Source organism: Cyclopterus lumpus, chromosome 6 (assembly GCF_009769545.1).
Source record: "Cyclopterus lumpus isolate fCycLum1 chromosome 6, fCycLum1.pri, whole genome shotgun sequence".
In the NCBI taxonomy this organism is placed as follows: Eukaryota; Metazoa; Chordata; class Actinopteri; order Perciformes; family Cyclopteridae; genus Cyclopterus; species Cyclopterus lumpus.
In genome coordinates, this window is record NC_046971.1 from 10,262,025 (window position 1) to 10,279,984 (window position 17,960).

Sequence of the window (17,960 nt, forward strand, 5' to 3'; positions counted from 1 at the left end):
TGCATCTGGAAGCCTCCCAAAAAGTTCTCAAGCTCTTGAGTCACTGTTTGGTTACGTTACTGATAGTGTTCCCTGCTCTGTGCGCACGTTTCACCGTAAGTCACAGCCTTTTCTGGGTAATGTGAGGATCATTGTTGTTCACAGCAATGCAACACAACACTCAATGTTAAACAATACCAGTTTATTTAATGATCACATAAATATTGTTCCCTGCAACAATTTGACGATGTGCTAGATTCCCCTGGCTATTGTTTAGTTAAAGTTCAAGGCACAACATTATTTATTTAAGTAAACAGTATAATACAAGTTTTCCTACAGGTAAGATATTAACTAGGAAACTCTGAAAGTGCATTTCAGGTTAAATTCTTTGATTATGAAAATAAAATCTTTTTTAATTTACTATTTGCATTAAATTTAAAATTTGTGATTTTTTAAGCAGAAATTCAATAATGTGTAGAAAAAAAGAGTTGTAAAGTACATGTGAGTAAATCAAGATTCTAGAAACACTTTTCTATGATTGGGTAAACAGATCACAGCTGTCTTGTATTTTTCATATAAATATTTGCAAAGGCATAATACATTGACATCCATACATCAAAAAGCCAATATTCTTTCCACAATACTGCATTGATACTTGCATTAATAAAGGAACTTATACCTGTAACAAACAGATTGGTGCATCCACTGTTGGTCAGAAGTGACTCATAACGGGATGCAGGAGGAACGTTTGACTACAAGTCCACAAGACTACATTCCACAAAAACATTAACATTGACCTTTTTTAAGAATGCTACTTCAAGTGTACATTTATGCTTGTAACATCCTAAAATTCAAGTTTGTACATGTTTGAGCACATGTGCTGCGTTTAAATGCACATCTGTAGACCTACAGACACACTGTGTCTATGGGCTTACCTGGTTATAATGTAGCTAAAGACTTATTTCAGTGTCATGCGTTAATCCAAAATATTTAACACACAAGGTGTAAATATGGTAAATTACCATTTCCATCAACTATACAAAGGGGCTCTTTGAGTACAAACGTCTTCCTGGCATCTTAAAAGAAAATCTAAATTACAGGGTGTAAACCTATTTTAAAGTCGGATGCAAATTCTCTAGAAATGTTTCTGGATCTAGAATAAGTCCATCTGAACCTCAGTGCTGAAGCATCTGCAGCAGAAACCCCGGCGGAGGCTCTCAGGAGCTGCTGCAGGTTTATCCAGAGTCGACAGCAGGTGTGTTATCAATCACAACCATTGTGAGGCCTTCAGGGGACAGGCTGGAGGGAGGGCTCGTTTTGAAGGAGCCTTGCAGATCCATGTTGATGGACAGCCCTCCGGACAGCAGCTGCCTCTTGTATTGGTCAAGGCGCGTGAAGACATCCAGAACTGAAGAACTGCTCTCATTAACCCAGTTGGAAAACAGGCTGGTGGAGCTGAACTGGGATGGCAGGGACTGGTAGTGGTGCAACTCCAGCTGCCAGTAAAACCTACAGCATTACATGTTAAAGGAGTCAGCAGAAAGTATTTCACATATTGTTAATAGAGCAGCTATCATCAATATGTGTATAACTATGTATCAAAGGACAATGAGGGGGTTGACCGTAGAGATGAACCTACAGAGAATAATCACCTGATTCTGCAGCTCCCCTCAACTCTACAGAGCTTTAAAGAGAGATTCAGCTCATTGTTTGTCCCGCCCCCATCTTCACCGCTTTGGTTTACTCTCACTACTCTGTGCTGTTGTCATCCGCAGCAGGCAGCTGTTTTCACTACACAGACAGACACAGCTGGCAACTATCTGGTGAACTGGTGGAGCATTTAGCAGCTAAAGAGACAAGTATTGTCCTCAGGAGTTGGTTGAGACTAAAAAACTAATATTATATATATACAGTGTGTGTATATATATATATATATATATATATATATATATATATATATATATATATATATATATATATATATATATATATATATATATAGTGGAGCCACATCCATCAGGCTGACACAAACACAACTCCTACTGAATGTTGTTCTGAACATGTTGCTCTGTAACTGCTGGATGTGTAATTATGCAACTGTATGCAAACAAGTTCGACAACTTCTTTTTGCTGCTCCCCCGTGTGGCCAACCCCGATCACATACTCCTAGATAGCAGCGAGATCAATCATGGAGCGTATCGACCTGACATTTGATGTATTCTGGCATGATTAGTTGTTAGGAATTGCCTTAATAAAACCAGTAACTGCAGTCTTTGTATACATATGACATACAAGTTATATGTTGGTGGAATTGTCACCTGCCTGGCAGATACTTGCTGGGAAATGCTTTTGGAGGCCTGGCGAAGAACATGCTGTAGGATTTTTAACAGCTGATCTCGAATCCATCCGACATCTTCTTGCACATCTGGCAGCCACTCCAGAAGTCTACACATGGGATACGTCGCTGTTAGTCAATTGGCAACAGAAGGCAAGTCCAGTATCGTCTGCTATTTTAATTTCTTGGTAGCCACAATAATATTCGCCGCATAATGAAAATTCTACTCATAATAGCGGAATCATTTTTGCTTGCACACAACTACTTCTAGCAGATGGGACCAGTTGTAATTAGGTCCTACAGCACCTGAGAGTCAAGGACAAAGCAGACTCCAAAGGGAGAGTGTAGGGGAGCATCATGGTTGACGCCATCCGGACAGGAAGCAGGTTGCTTAGCGACTGCATCGGGCTCCTCCTCTCCATGCAGGCCTCGATTAGAGCTGCAGAGGGAGGCAAAGATGATCACAACAGTGACCTCAAACCATTTATACAATTAACCTGCTTTATTCAGCACTATTCATGAGCTAAATATCTATATCCAAATAAAAAATGTTAGTAGAATGAACATAATAATCTTTCTTATGTGATCGTACTGATCATTTAAATACATTTTTAAATTTGAATATATTTATAGCCATTACCTATGGGTTGATGAACGTCTCTTACTTCTCAAGATAAATAACCATTAAAACCCAATGGATTAAAAATGCACTCTCACAAAGCTAAAGTAGGGCTGTTTTTCTTCGCCCATGAAACGTTGAGTTTTCTAGATATGAAGCCACAACTATTCCTTCTATAATTGTTACCTTTGTGCAGAATGGGTGGAAGGTGTTCGATGATATGCTCCTCTATTGAGGAACTGCAATGAACCATGACTGCTCCCTCTTCCACATGTGGCTGTTCCTCCTCTCCATCACTGTTGTTGTCCTCCTCATTACAATCCTCATTTTCTTCATCATTAGCCAGCAGAAGCCGCTCTCTGTGAGGTCCATTGAAATGAAGCAATCCTGCAAACAGAACCAACATGTAAAAATAATATGTTTTCTTATCACAGTGATATTCAACTAATTTATAATAATCTAGTTATAATGATCATAATGTTGATATTGTGCTTACAAATTGCCAAAAACAATACACAAACAAATTGGTAACTATAAGGAGTAATACAAGTGTAATCATAAGAAAAAGAAGCCTATTGATTTGTTGACACGTGGTTACAGAAATAACCCGTTCTGATAGCATATCAGATTGATATGCGTCTACATACGAGTCTGTTCTGGCCAGAGGACAAAAAAATCAATTGGGCTTGTCATTACTGACCCGATTCTTTTAAGCAGAGAGAACCCAAAAAGAAGAGAATCAATGTTTCTTACCATTCCTCTTTAAAAAGTGCAGAGCATCTTGATATCCCTGTTTACACATGGCCTTCATAACCTGCACTCAAAAACAAACACATACAAGAGGTCCAATGAGTTCACTCCTGTTCAATTAATCTGTAGCGTGTACATCCGGAGGCTCGCAATCAGGTGACCTACCATCGGGTCTGGAGGGAAAAGTGCCCTGGAGACTCTGTAGAGGTTGGTGAGAGTGAACTGGATGCTTGTGTTGGTGAATCGTAGCTCGTGTATGTTGGTGGAGGTGTCTCTTGGGCAGATGTCGCTCTCTCCGGAGAACGGGGACACAGTGATCGTATTTTTCAGCTCATACTGAGGCAGGTTGTCTGAGATTCCTCCGTCCACATATCGCTGAGAGATAGATAATAAAAATTAGCATCAGAACAAACAGAAACAGATCAACTGTAAATTATATTCGGTCACAGGGCAATCATCACACGGGATATGATGATAGTGACATCATATCAAGTTTGTTTTTATCGAAGCTGGTGAACTTTTAAACTAAGAGGTGGGAGGCATGGAGTGTGTGTCAACAGATAAGACCAGAGTGACCAAATCGTTCTGTATTTCAGGCGCTGCGAGTCTGAGAGGACAGAACAACATTAATGCCTGAGCCAACACGGTCACATCTGGCTCTGCCACTCTCACACTGTGGCCCCACGCACACACACACACACACACACACGCACACACTGACAGGGACACACACGCACACACAGACAGGCACATGTAAGCTCTTAAAACCCAACCCAAAGGCCAGAGGGAGGGTCAGAGCGCTGGTATTACTCAATCATTGTGCCCAGAAGACCTTTGCACCAGAAATGATTTTTAAAAAAACAGTAAAACTACAAGTTTGCTTAAAATACAAGTTTTGCTCTCCCCTTTAGTTTTGAGATCTCTGACAAACACTGACTCCTGAGGAATGTCTTTATCATTGCTTCCACACACGTGCAATTCAAAACAAACACATTATCGGGGAAGGGGGGGAAATATAGATGTAAAAAGTGCCAAATGTAACAACAACAACAAAGTACAATGAGAGGAAATAAACTACAAACAGCATGGTAGAGTGGTCGGTAAACACCAATACTTAACGTAAAGTCCTTAATTTAAAATCCATTGAAGTAATTAAGCTAATTTCTTTTCATTAGACCAAATAAAGAACATCGACAACATGAGCACACTGCACACATACTGAATCAATTAATCTACTCACCACTCCTTGCAGTGTGGGAGGGATGAGGCCACAATACACTGGGATGTAGGCACTGCAGACACATGCCTAGTTGACAAAAGAGACGAGATAAGAAACCTGAGGTGGAATCACAGTTGGGTGATGTACTGTATTGTATTGGTATCACAGTGTAAGACTATAAATGTCATGATATAACCTAACTTTGCTGTCTTTTTATGATTTTAAAGGATGCATTACAGTTACATTTAATTAGCTAATTACACTCTGTCACTGCCTGTCATCAGGGCTGCAACTAACAATTATTTTTTCACTACTGATTAATCTGCATAGTATTTGTGTCTGTTTTGTCTGTACATTGTCATAGTGAAACATTTCCATAGCCCAACGTGGCTTCTTATAATGTTTTGGCCAAGTAAAAGTCAAACACACAAAGATGTTCAGTTTACAATTATATAAAATTATAAAAAATGCAAAACCTCACATTTGAGAAGCTGAAATCAATGGCTATTGAAATTCAGTTCTAAAATCACCAATCATATCCATATTTCCTATGATCATTTTTCAAAATGGGCATACTGTCATATTATCAGTATTGACAACCCACAGTAACCTGAAATCTGATTTCCTTAATATCAACCAACTCCATTGCAAAGTATTGAGAGAAATATACTCGAGACTAAATTCCCACCTGCACCACCTCCTCCTTGTTGTTGAAGTGTGACACCAGGACATTTTCTCCGTCTGACACTCGGGTAAGAGAGATTCCTAACCGCCCGTTGGCCTCGTGGTGGCAGTCAGCTGGCAGAGTCCTGCGCAGCATGTGACGCATAATCTTCACCAAGTTAAAGGAAGGATGCATGGGTCCGAGGAACCGCTTCCTCGCCTCTTTGGCAACATCGATGATACTTGCACCAGTCTCACCTGAGAAGACATTGTTGATGCAAATGAGTGCAGGAAGTTTTGGGGATAAATAAAGTTATTCATGCAATTCTACATTATCTATGTTATAAACTCAGGAATTGCAGCTTCATTTGAGTAGATGTTTGATAAGACATTGCACTAATTACAGAATCGCTAGCAGTTATTCTGCTAAAGAAAAATCGGGATATTATGTTTCCCTTAAACCTTTTCCCCCATGTAAATCTTTAAGAATGTCTTTATGAGAATAAGATGGTTTTCACTTTGAAGCCCACTCAAAAGGGCTGAGTTGCTATATTCATTTTGACATAGCAGGAAGCCATGTTAGTCCTATGGAAAGTAGCTAAGGTCGGAAGTTCTTTACTTGAGTATTTCCATGTTATTGTACTTTATTATGTTGCTCTGCTCCAAATCAGAAGGACATGCTATTATTATTATTATTATTATTATTATTATTATTATTATTCTCCCTGCTTTTATCTGACACCTGCAGCTACCACTTACTTACTGCAAAAACACACGTGTCATATTGTTTAAGATTGAACGACTGTTAAAGATGAGTCCATATAGTAGACGTAGTATCTGTAAAGGGGCGATTCTGAATAAAGAGTAATACCAATACTTTACGAAGTTAAGACTTTTACTTGTAACAGTGTACCGTGAATACTTGGCATATAAAAAAAGGCACATTATTTTTTGTAATTCAGCAGTTCATATATATATATATATATATATATATATATATATATATATATATATATATATATATATATGACCTTTACTTAACTAGGAAGTTACACAACCTCTTTTAGAAGGTTACAGCACAAAAATCAAAAAAACTCAAGTACTTTTTATTTTAATTTTATTTTTTTAAAACTATCCATTCCACCTCCTGTAAAAGCTGAACCACTCAAAGATACCTACCGAGACAGATCCCAGTGACCAAAGCAGTGGCAGTGAGGGCTCCAGCGGATGCCCCATATATGTGCCGGGCGTTTTGCACCAGAAAAGGAGCGTGTTCCAGCAGACAGCTGCCAACACCGACGTGGTAGATGCCGAGGAACCCGCAACCCGCAAACGAGATGTTCCACGGCGAGTCGAGAGGAAACATAGCGGCGGCGTCCGCTGGTGCTTCAGGTGGGCCGAAGGTCGCAGGGAAGCGCGGCGAACCAAAGTCCACTTTCAGATGTTAACGGGAACAGAATAACTAACACTTTGCTGTTGAAGCGGAGATCATATTTTATTAATGATGCCTCTTTACATGCTGTCTTTAGGATAATGGACTTTGTCTGTTGACTGTTTTTCAGCTTTCTAACTAATGGTAGAAGTCGCCTTTCCGTTGCAGGTAACGTCAAAAAGTCCCTTATTCAGCAGCTAAAACCCGATGTGCTTAAAAAGTCAAATCGCCGACGGTTAAATAGGTAAACGTTGTGCGGTGGGCCACGGGGAGTTGTTGTTATTTCACTCTGTTGGTGTATTTTTGAGGAGGGAACCGGGTAAACCTATATTGTCCAATCACAATCGACACCGCGACGAAAGAGTGACCAATCACAATTTAAATAGTCGCTGAAATGACCAATCACCGTCCCCACCGCTGTAACACTGTGACGTCAGTGAACTGTCACTCTGACAGCTGTCAAATGTTTGTCCCCAGCTAGAACAAGGAGTTTTGTTTAGACCTTTCTAAATTGATCTGCCTTCCTGGGATGATATGTTTTTTCTATTCATATCAACTCAGCTATGTTGAGGCTTTCTTTTGTTATAGTTGCTATCAGTAGAAATAATCTATGGTTTCCTATTGATTTGATTACAATCGATTAAAGCCACCTGCACATTAATGGGTGTCTGTCCTTGTTTCGTTGTGGATGAGATTAAGAAAATATTTTACAAAGTAACAAACACTTTCATAATGATGTACACATTTGGGTGGTTTGCAACACCCTGCTTATAAAACAATACAATATAGTATAAAGGTTTCACAAGAAATAGTAATTAAATCACAAGTATCTTGCACTTGAAGTGCATTCTACAATAACAATCAAATGGTGTTTTTTCTGGAACATTTCCTTGAACAAACTATTCACAGAATTTGGTTGCAAATAGTTAATTCTTGGGCATTTATCCAGGTTCTGTTTAGGACATGATTCCTTGGAGAACATGTCCAATTGTGAAACCACCATCAGCCAGGGTTCATTGTCTTAAAGTATATTACTACTCCATCAAGTGTGGGGTGCCAACTGCCCCAGGGCCCCAGAAGTCAGTGGGGGGTCAAACTGATCATGCTGACTGTAATGCAGTTCAGATAAAAACATTATGCTGGCATCACAAAATAAGTACTTTTGGCTGAGCTCCAAGAAGGTGATTCAGAATGTGAACATTTCTGAGGAGAATCCTTTTCTTGAATCACGGTCTCCCTTTGGCACAGCAAATCTGAACATAACAAGTTATTATTAAATGTTTTACACAACAGAGATGAACTTTTGAAACTATTTATGCGCCACAAATAGGTTATTACATAAAAACAAGACGTGAAACCTTTTTGATGAAGAATTGTAGTTAAATGGATGAATGTATTTTATCTTATTTCAGTCTAAAGTCAAATGATGCATTATACAAAAAACATTTAAATAATTTATTATATTTTGCTCATTACATATTTGTATGATTAATGCATTATTTCATATTTAAAAGGAAATAAAAAATATTTTTAAAATGTTTTTTATATTATGTTTTGGTATTACAATCACCAATGCAACACAATCAAAAATAAATATTTCTATGTAGGATGAATTATTTGTTATATAATTCATAAAAAGCACTATTAACAGTACTACTCTTTACTAAGCTGTAAACATTTTAATGTAATGTAATTAGATTTGAGCAAACAATGTGTTTATCTATTATATACTGAAGACGCCACACTTCTAAATCCAGTAGACCGGTGTGTGGTAGTAGAGTCGACTCGGCAGCGCCCCCTGCTGGCCGAGGAGGGACTGAGCGCACACATTGACACAACCGTCCCGCCTTGAGTTGAAACTTTGGCGGCGCCAGGAACAAAGCGCTCGTTTTATACACATCAGCAACCGGAGAGGCGGGGCTCGTTATTTCTCTCGACCGATATAAATGGTTAAACTCCTCCCGTCTGCCGCCGGTGGACTGTGTACGAAAAAACGAACGAGCACCTGTGACGCAAAGCTTTTTCTTTAAAAACATTATCGGACACAAGGAAGTGACAAGTGAGAAAGCAGAGAGAGAGAGAGAGAGAGAGAGCGGTTAACCCAGAGACTAATCTCACACGTTACTGAGTAACTAACTCAACATTAGACACATGGAGGTCACTAAAGTAGCCACAGAGTGCAGAGATGCGCACTTTTTAAGATAATTATCACGTAAATATTGTCTAGCTAACAGCTAACATACTGTAACGGTGACCTCTTACGTCACGCAGCAAACATGCCGAGTAAAGTATTCCTCACCGTTGTTTTTCACGGTAGTTATTCAGCTCCATCTGACCACAGTGGACGTTTGTAAGCGTTTACAGTGTCACGTGACAGACGCATCATGAAAGAGAGTAAACTTCACCTTTAGTTAAGGTCAGCCAGTCAGGTGTCTTCAATGGAGAGAAGCAGCGAGGAAGAAGCAGCTGATGACGAAGAGGATGAAGACCAGGCAGCTGGTTGGACTGTGACGCCTGGCGGGTTGGAGGAAGGGACACCTGCACTTAAGGCACCCACAGGTGGAGTACCTGACCCTTCTGTGGACCTTTTAGCTCTGAGGCTCTGCAGAGAACTCGTGTACCAGGATCAGGAGACACCAGAGAGGGAGACTGGACCAACGGTGTCGAGAAGCGTGATGTCTGAAAGCCAAGCCGAGAGAGATGCTCCCTCCGTGTCTCCCTCCAGCCTCGTGGACACATTCAGTCCCTCCATATCAAGTCTCTCCTCTTACTTCTCCACCCATCATCACGCCAGTTTGTCTTCCTCCTCTTCATCTCCCTCGGTCCTGTCCTTGACTCCACCCTTGCCTCCGTCTGTGGAACTTCCAGCTTTGTTGACCGATACGAGGCTGACCCTAGATGTGTACAAGGGAGGAGCAGCTGCACTGCCTCTGCTTTGGGGGTCTATCCCAGGGCAGCTGAAAGGCCTCCAGTACCTGAGACTGGGCTCTGAGGACAAGCCAGGCCTGGATGATGCTCTGGATGTATTACCTCATCTGACAGAGCTGCGTTCGCTGGCTGTTCGGGGTACTTTTCTCTTTCAATACGTCTGGTATCCGCTGTTTAAAAAAAATATTATTATAGATTAGATGGCTTAATTCACCTTATTTCATTCCTTTTGTGGTTCTTACATACAATATATACTGTAAATACTGTGTTAATGCATTCATCTGTCATTATCTGTCTTTTTCTTTCCTTTGCTCAAATCCTTCTGCTTCTAACTGCACTTTTCTTTCTAATTCAAGGACACTGTTTTTATGACTCACAAGGTGACCCGCTGCCTGGCCTCCTCACCACTTTGCCCGCATCTGTTTCCTCCCTCTGTCATCTGGTGCACCTGGATCTCTCCTTCAACCAGCTCACCGGTCTGCCATCCTGTCTTCTCAGCTTGCCTGTGCTGTCCACTTTGCTACTCTGTCACAACCGTCTCTCAGATTTGCCTCCTGGTATAGGCCAGCTGTCCTCCCTCACCTACCTTTCCCTCCTGGGGAACGAGCTGGTCTCGCTTCCCTGGAGTCTGGGTCAGCTGAACGCACTACAGACACTGGATGTTTCACATAACCTCCTTCAGCGGCTACCTGAGGAAATTGGTTCTCTGGAGGAGCTCGTTAAGCTGGAATTGTCTCACAATAATCTGAAGCAGCTTCCAGAGAGCATGGGTAAGTGTGTATGGGTGGGTGGGTCTGTCACTGACAGTGCATTACAGTAATTAACTGGAATCATAGTTTTATTTAATGTAAGGTAAATTCATGAATGCGGCATTAAAAACAGGTGTAAACGTCTTCTTTGTTGCCCAGGCTCCCTCCTTGCCCTCAGGGAGCTTGCCATCTACAGCAACAACCTCCGCCTGCTCCCACAGAGTCTGAACAAACTGCCTCTGCTGAAAATAGATGTGCGTGACAATCCTTTGGGGCAACCCCCAACCCCTCCTCCTCTTTCTCCTACACCAGGTGAGCGGAGAAAACAGGGCTTCATATTGATTTGTGCTTAAATCCTTCTGAATGTATCGTATTTAGACACAGCGTTTACGTTAACGTTTGCTTTCAGCATATCCCCTCAGTTGAATCACTGTTTTCTTACCAGATCAAGCAGAAACGAAAATTCAAGAGTTGCACCTCGGATTTAACCAGCACAGGTACAATGTACACATTTTTTAATCTGCAGTAATATTGTCAAATCCCGCGTTTCTGACTAGATTAAAGACGTCATGCTCCTTTTGCTCCTTAGTTTCTGTGTTTCGCCTGCTGGGTGTCACGTGTTTCTCCCAGGGGGGGCTGAGCTGCTGTTCCCCCCAGGTTGCCTGGTGGCAACCACAAGACTGAAGTGGGCTGAGAAAAGGCCAGAAAGGAAGTGGGTGTGGCTGGAGGAGCATGGCATCTTGCTGAGTCGTCCATTGGAACTTCGTCCTCATGGAATTACATTTCTAAAGGTATTGAACTAAATTTGTCTGTACCACATCTGTTATAATTCACTCCACCAACTTTACAGATGAAGATCAGTTTATTTATCACTGTTGGTGTTATTCTGTAAAATGGTTACATAATATTGTCAGTGGCTCTGGAAGAGCTTTGACAAGTTTGAAAAATAACTCAGTTTAGGTTGAGAGACACATCTATGTTTAAGCGCCGTGGACATTTACCAGGCAGTGAGGATCAAAGGAAAATGTTATTGAGTTGCATTGTGGGAAATGTAGGCTCCAGTGTTGTGTGGTGCTTGACCAGGTAGGGACTAAAAGTCAAGATCTCAACCGCTGCTGCACAGATTTTCATGATTTATTATTAAATCTGTTTCTGAACTCCCTCAATTCCATGCAAGTGAAGAACTACATTGCTGGACTACTTCTTCAAATAAGTATTTAGAAGACTTGTACAAAATGTACAGAATCTTTTGTGTTTTCATCCTCAGAGGTTTCTTCTTGCTCCATTTGGTCACTGTGTTTTTTCCTGCAATCGCGTCACATACATGTAATTCAACTTTGAAATCCCTACAGCCTGTGGAGGTGTGTGTGCCATATCATCGGACACAAAGAAGGGAAGTGGTGGTGCAGAGGTTTGACGGACAGTCATGGAGCTCTCTGCCTACAGTTCTGAGGAGAGGAAGTGAGAGTCATAGCAGCCACCCTGGAGGACGACCAGCCAGGGTAAAATCAAATAATTTATTTTAAATGTGTTTAAGCTTCTTTTTTTTTTTGTCTGTCAAAGTACAAATTGTAATATTGTTTTTGATGTACCTGTAGCTGGCCTGCTGTGCAGTGAGCCAGTTCTCCTGGTTTATGGTAGTGTCCCGTCCAGTAAAGGATAGTTGCTCTGTTACACCAGCTGGAGCTCTGCTGGTATCCAGTGCTGACCCTGGAGTTAAGCTCCACTTCCCTCCAGACTCCACGGTGCAGGCCCGCACTATAACATTACAGGTAACGCTACATTATATGGAAGTCTATGTCGGTTTGTCATTGGGGGATCTGTGGTTTGCAAGGCTTTAGTTTGTCTCTTCCTTTAGGTGTTGCAGGTGTCTGTATCTGAGGTACAGGCTGTGTGTGGAGATCCTCAGGCTAGAGTTAGCCCTCTACTCTGCCTCTCCCAGACCCCCAGCATACATTTCCTACAGCCTATCAAAGTTCAGGTTCCTCTGCCATCAGGAGTCACAGGTACCTTATGTCTTCATTCTATTGCATCTTTATATTAGCAGGTATTAGCAAGTATTAACATGTCTGGTGCTTCTGCAGGCCACACAGTCGATACGTCCTGTTTGTATCTGCTGCACGGAGACCCCACTGCCCAAACCTGGACTGACATTACATCGCAAGTCTCTCTCTATGTCACCCATTTGTATGCCATTTTCTACGTTACACACTTCTCCTGGTAAGTTTTAAAAATCATATATTCTCATAATGTATGTTTGATTTATACATTAACATTGCATTAACACAGCTTTGTGTGCGCCATCACAGGTACTGGCTGTGGTACACCACTCAGCGGTGTGTTAGTGGGGCGGTCAGGAAGGTCTATCAAAGGCTAAAACAGTTTAAAGTCCAGTTCCTCGTCCTCCAGAGGAAGACTGATCCATCACAAGTTATGCTCCAGTGTTTACCTGCTAACAGGGTTTGTCATTCTCCCCTCTGTGCCTGAACTGTGCAGTTTAATAGATCTAATTACACCAAACTGATTTCATCATGGCATCAAAACATGTATGCATACAACTTAACCAGTGGTTGTGTTGCCTCTCGTGCAGGTGGACGGCAGAGTGCAGTCTTTGTCAGAGCAATATGATGGGCCTCAGCCCTCAGACCTGTGTGACCTGCTGGAAGGAGAGCAGTTCTTCGCTGGCTTTGAGAGAGGCTTAGATATCAGCACAGGTCTGAAGTCCTCTTTGAAGCTCTATCTCAAATACAACATGTTTTGTCCTGCTCCCTTTCCTTCCTGGGGTTTATGATGTGTTATTGTGGAATGGTTGTCCTGAAATGTTGGCCATTCATAAAAGTCTTGATTAGGATTTCCTATATTGTTTTCTTCTTTTCTTATCCAGAGAGACCCGACTGTGTGCAGGGAAGACTGTGTTTTGTGTTTTACTCCAGCCTGAAGAATCTGAAGGAGGTGTACATCTCTCCAGTTCAGGGTCAGAAGGGGCCAGTGAGGGGACAAGTAAGACAGACATCATATTCAACAGACAAGAATGTGCAGTGACTGGAAATAATGATGACCGTTGTGTTTTTTTTGTTTGTGCACATATAATCACAGTCCCTTTTGTGAATCTTACATTTCCACATTGTATGGCGTTACACCCGGTGCAAGGTCTGCATGATCTCATCTACATGATATTCTAATAAACCATAAGTAACAGATTTGATTTATCACTCTTCTACATGCCGTACATTACAATCTACACTAAAGCCCCATTCAGACAGAATGTAAGGGAAGCACCTTCTGAATTAGGAATTACAGTTTGTGAACATGAGCTCCTCTTTCTCTCTCTCAAAGCCAGAAACCAGAGAAGTATTTGTCAAACTTGTGATGCCATCAAGTATAAAGTCTGTACCTTCTCCAGAGACAATGAATTAGGAGAGATATTATCGATGACACTGAGAGCACCCAGGGGAATGTTCTGGGTAGATGAGTGCGTTATCTTTTTCACAACTGAAAAAACACAATAAAATAAAGATAATCTGAGTGTAAAAAAGAAAACAAACATTCTGTGGTTCCACAGACTCAATCTCCTATTCATTCTCTATGGAGCTCATACACACTTTGTACTTGATTACACGACAATTTAGAAGTTTAGCATTCTAGGTTTTGGATTTGAGGGAGAGTTTCTCATGCTTACTAATGTCTTTGGACTGTCTTATACCATATACATAACATGTATACATTTAGAAAATTGGCATAGTCCTTTAACATTTTAGTGGGAGGTGGTTATTTTAACTATTGTAAAATTACAGGATATGGTCTATAATAGACATGAATAGACACACACAGACATGAAACACAAACAATATCATTGTGACTAACACTTTCCAATGATATCATTTCATACCTCTATTGCAAATAAACATCCATAAATCCACTGAGGGATTATAGAGAAAAGAAACAAATTAAACTAGTGACGGTTACTCAACATCCGTTGACATTAGAAACAGCTAATAGCTAATTTGGCATACTTTAAATGGTACCTTTGACAAAATGTAAACAAATATAGGCAATGAATAGGAAATATACAAATACCTGTAAAATAACATGACAACTGGCCATTTGATGAGTTTACCTGCTCTGCTTATGGCTTTATTATTTTATAGTGATACTGTAACCAAAAAGACCTCAATGCAGTGTACAGGTCAGCATGTTTTCATATACTAGATTAGCAAACACATTTTTGACTTAATTCATGTTGTCACAAAAGTCAAAGGATCCACAGAAAAAAGAAGAAAAATTCTCTTCCTGCAGAAAAAAACTCAGAGATCCACTTCGTAGTACAAGGACGCTGCTCTGTACGGGATATACATTACAGGAGGAGCAGTGAGTCTGCAGAAAAACTGGAGGTAATTGCAGCTGTAATTGCTACGGCAATGTTAAAATAACCCTACGTCCCCGAGAGAAATAAATCCACTGTGAATGGGGCTTTAAGTGACCAGACAGTAGAAACCTCTGTACTCCATATGATCCAAATCAACCCCGTATTGAATACTACTCTTGTGATCGAAGACGTAACGATTCAACTCCGTGGTACATTTGGTCTTATATTTATGTCCATCCATACACAATGAAAAGCAGTTAATTACATATTTCAACATAATACATCAAACTGAAAAGTCCAACCTCTAAATGTATACATATATTTTTGTCAAGACACAAAACAAATTATATTACTGGTCTGGATGTGGTCACTTGGTCTAAAGTGTACCAGTTCACCACAGCTGCCTGGCTCGGTGCTATTGAGAAATGCACTTATTATTTTGTCCCATCAAACACCTTGAACATATGTTTCTTACCTCTGTTTCAGGTGTCTTTTTATAGAGGGGAGTTTCCCAGCAATCTGCCAGAGGAAGTGGCAAAAAAGAGGAAAGGACCTGACAATCAGTGGCTTGCAACTTTACCACTCAGACTACCTGTCAGTTGAAGTGACCTTTTTTTTTCTTCTTCATTGTTTCATATGATAACACAGATATTTGGAGAATTTATAGATTGTATATGAATTAGTATACACCTATTGTGCAATTTGTTTTAGGCTATTGAATAGCATCCTAGTGATATTTAATGTGTGTATTGGTTATGAAGAGAAATAATAAATATGTACACTGTTTCTTCCATACACACTGTTATGTAGATGCTAAATTAGATGACGACAAATTATGTTAGCTGCTACCTATATGTAACACCAAAAAGGAAACTGCACTGATTATCTCCTCTCGATTTTTGTCACAGGCTCTAAATTCAGAAAATAATTTCATCATGGAAGAGCTCCAGTATCCTCCTCTGAATCTGGGTGACCCGGAGAGCGGCTACCTGACAGAGGCCAACCTGCTGTCCATCTCTCTTCAGATAGCACACGACTGGCGCGTTATTGGCATCAATCTGGGCTTAAGCTACCAGGAGTTGGACCGCATCCAGTACAAGTACAGGTAGGAATCATGGGAATGATTCACTTTTCATTTTTATGTTTCCAAAGCATTCCTACATGTGTGAATGACTTAACCAGTGCGTGCACACACACACATATGTGTGATAGCACGGCCAAAGCCTCTCAGGGAATTGGAGAGATGTAATGTGAGTGAAGGCAAACCGCAGTGGGAGAGAAATGGGAGAGCATTTTGATTGTTTTAATCTGCGCTGTCAGCCTTCACTAAGCCATCTAGGACACTGCAGGAGATTACACACAGACTGATGCTCATCTGTCCTGCTCCCCCGCCCCCTCACTCCCCTCCCCTCCACTCCTTATGCTCAGAAAACCTTGCGTGACGCATCCTCGAGTTGGAAGAAAAATGCATGATGTAGATGGTTTTCCGGAATACATGTCATTTTAATGATTTGAGTATTTGATAAAAGGTGTCCAATAAATAAATACCACACATGAATAGGCTGTTAGTACATTTAATATAGATTGTAGAACATGATTTATTATTTATGATTATTTATAATATACAGTATGTATCAACAGTAGAATTGAAACATACAATATTGCTAATACTGCTGGTATAAAATTCAGAATAAAGGGATATAATATTTGTATTTAAAATATATATATTTACATCAGTTATCTTTCAGTCCTTTGGGAGCTCACTGTAGTGGGTGTATCATGTATTGTGTATGTTCTGCTGTCCCCACCAGGGACAACCTGGGAGCCTTAGTGCTGGACATGCTCTTCCACTGGGCCCGGGGACAAAGGAATGCAGGACCAGGAGCAGCGTCGAGGCTGGTGGCCGCCATGATCGAGAGCGGCAGGAGAGACCTGGCAGATGAGATTGAGGACATTGTCCGTATAGGAAGGAGAAAGTACTCTGAGTCCCTGAGGAGAGTGGGTCTGGAAGAACCCCACAACACAGGAGTAGATGAACCCACGCTGGGTGCAGATGTCTGACTTAACCTTGAGTAACCTGTTTGTTTACAATGTGGCCCCATCATCTCATCCTGCTGTCTAAACAACGGTTCTGGGGTGCAAAGAATCTCTCTTAACACAATCATGATAGCCAGCTGTGACCCACTGAAGACGGATGAAATGGATGGACTTTTAAAAACGGTCTCAGTTTTCCACACTACGGAAGCCCATTTCTGCCGGGAAAAGATCAACATTTGTTATATAACATGAATAAGCATGTAAATGCTCATGGTAAATCAAAATTATGAAGTCACACTTCATGTTTTAGCTTCTTATGTCATAATTATGACTTAATACCACATAATTGTGAATTACAGCAATATCATAATTGTCCCATCATTATAATTTAGACTGGTTATCCCATAATTTGTTTCTTAATTAAACTTGGTAACCCATTATTTTTGACTTACCATGAGGATTTTAAATCAATTTCATATATATATATATTGGTATTTCTTAGCAGAAATGTGTCAATCAGTATGAGCTGTTCTGCACAGAGTTAAGAGGCAAAGCAAACACTGGGAGCTGTTGCACTACGGAGGCCTGGATCGCTTACTAAAAGTGCAACAGGAGGCAATGTTTATGGTTGATTAAATGTCTTCCTTGTGTGCCTTTGGTCACCTAGAAACCAGTTTAGCTGCAGCACATACCAGTGACATATCAGGACATTTTATTTTTCAAATGTAAGTATGAATTACCACTATTTTCATCTCCAGTAAAAGACTGTTCTGTAAAGAAATGTCCGTTTTGTTTTTTGAAACTTAAGATGAGTCACTGGTCGTTTAGACACTTTATAGCTGATGATGCTGCACATCATCCTCAATATTTCAGCTGAAGCCAT

At 40.7% G+C, this 17,960-nt stretch overlaps 2 protein-coding genes across 5 annotated transcripts; one reads left to right on the forward strand and one right to left on the reverse strand.

Annotated features, from left to right (window-relative positions):
- Positions 1 to 166: 166 nt before the first annotated feature.
- Positions 167 to 9,508, reverse strand: pnpla2 (patatin-like phospholipase domain containing 2). 3 transcript variants are annotated; one of them, XM_034535179.1, is made up of 10 exons: positions 9,403 to 9,508; positions 6,745 to 7,038; positions 5,591 to 5,823; positions 4,924 to 4,989; positions 3,849 to 4,058; positions 3,687 to 3,747; positions 3,120 to 3,320; positions 2,621 to 2,753; positions 2,302 to 2,424; positions 167 to 1,488 (listed from the first exon to the last, which is right to left on the reverse strand). In XM_034535179.1, the coding sequence occupies exons 2-10, from the start codon at positions 6,929 to 6,931 to the stop codon at positions 1,215 to 1,217; spliced, it is 1,488 nt and encodes a 495-aa protein (XP_034391070.1). In that variant the 5' UTR covers positions 6,932 to 7,038; positions 9,403 to 9,508; the 3' UTR covers positions 167 to 1,214. The 3 variants fall into 3 exon arrangements, with proteins under 3 accessions (XP_034391070.1, XP_034391072.1, XP_034391071.1); XM_034535181.1 differs by lacking the exon at positions 6,745 to 7,038 and having other exon boundaries at positions 9,403 to 9,466; XM_034535180.1 differs by lacking the exon at positions 9,403 to 9,508 and having other exon boundaries at positions 1,300 to 1,488; positions 2,298 to 2,424; positions 6,745 to 7,531.
- On the forward strand, positions 9,043 to 17,858 carry pidd1 (p53-induced death domain protein 1). Of its 2 annotated transcripts, XM_034535178.1 has the most exons (15): positions 9,043 to 10,063; positions 10,282 to 10,695; positions 10,834 to 10,986; positions 11,120 to 11,171; positions 11,264 to 11,465; positions 12,027 to 12,176; positions 12,273 to 12,446; positions 12,533 to 12,680; positions 12,759 to 12,894; positions 12,984 to 13,134; positions 13,265 to 13,388; positions 13,559 to 13,674; positions 15,527 to 15,634; positions 15,949 to 16,145; positions 16,852 to 17,858. In XM_034535178.1, the coding sequence occupies exons 1-15, from the start codon at positions 9,436 to 9,438 to the stop codon at positions 17,099 to 17,101; spliced, it is 3,003 nt and encodes a 1,000-aa protein (XP_034391069.1). In that variant the 5' UTR covers positions 9,043 to 9,435; the 3' UTR covers positions 17,102 to 17,858. The 2 variants fall into 2 exon arrangements, 1 of the variants encoding a protein (XP_034391069.1); XR_004609587.1 differs by lacking the exons at positions 15,949 to 16,145; positions 16,852 to 17,858 and adding an exon at positions 14,971 to 15,065 and having other exon boundaries at positions 15,527 to 15,575.
- Positions 17,859 to 17,960: the final 102 nt, after the last annotated feature.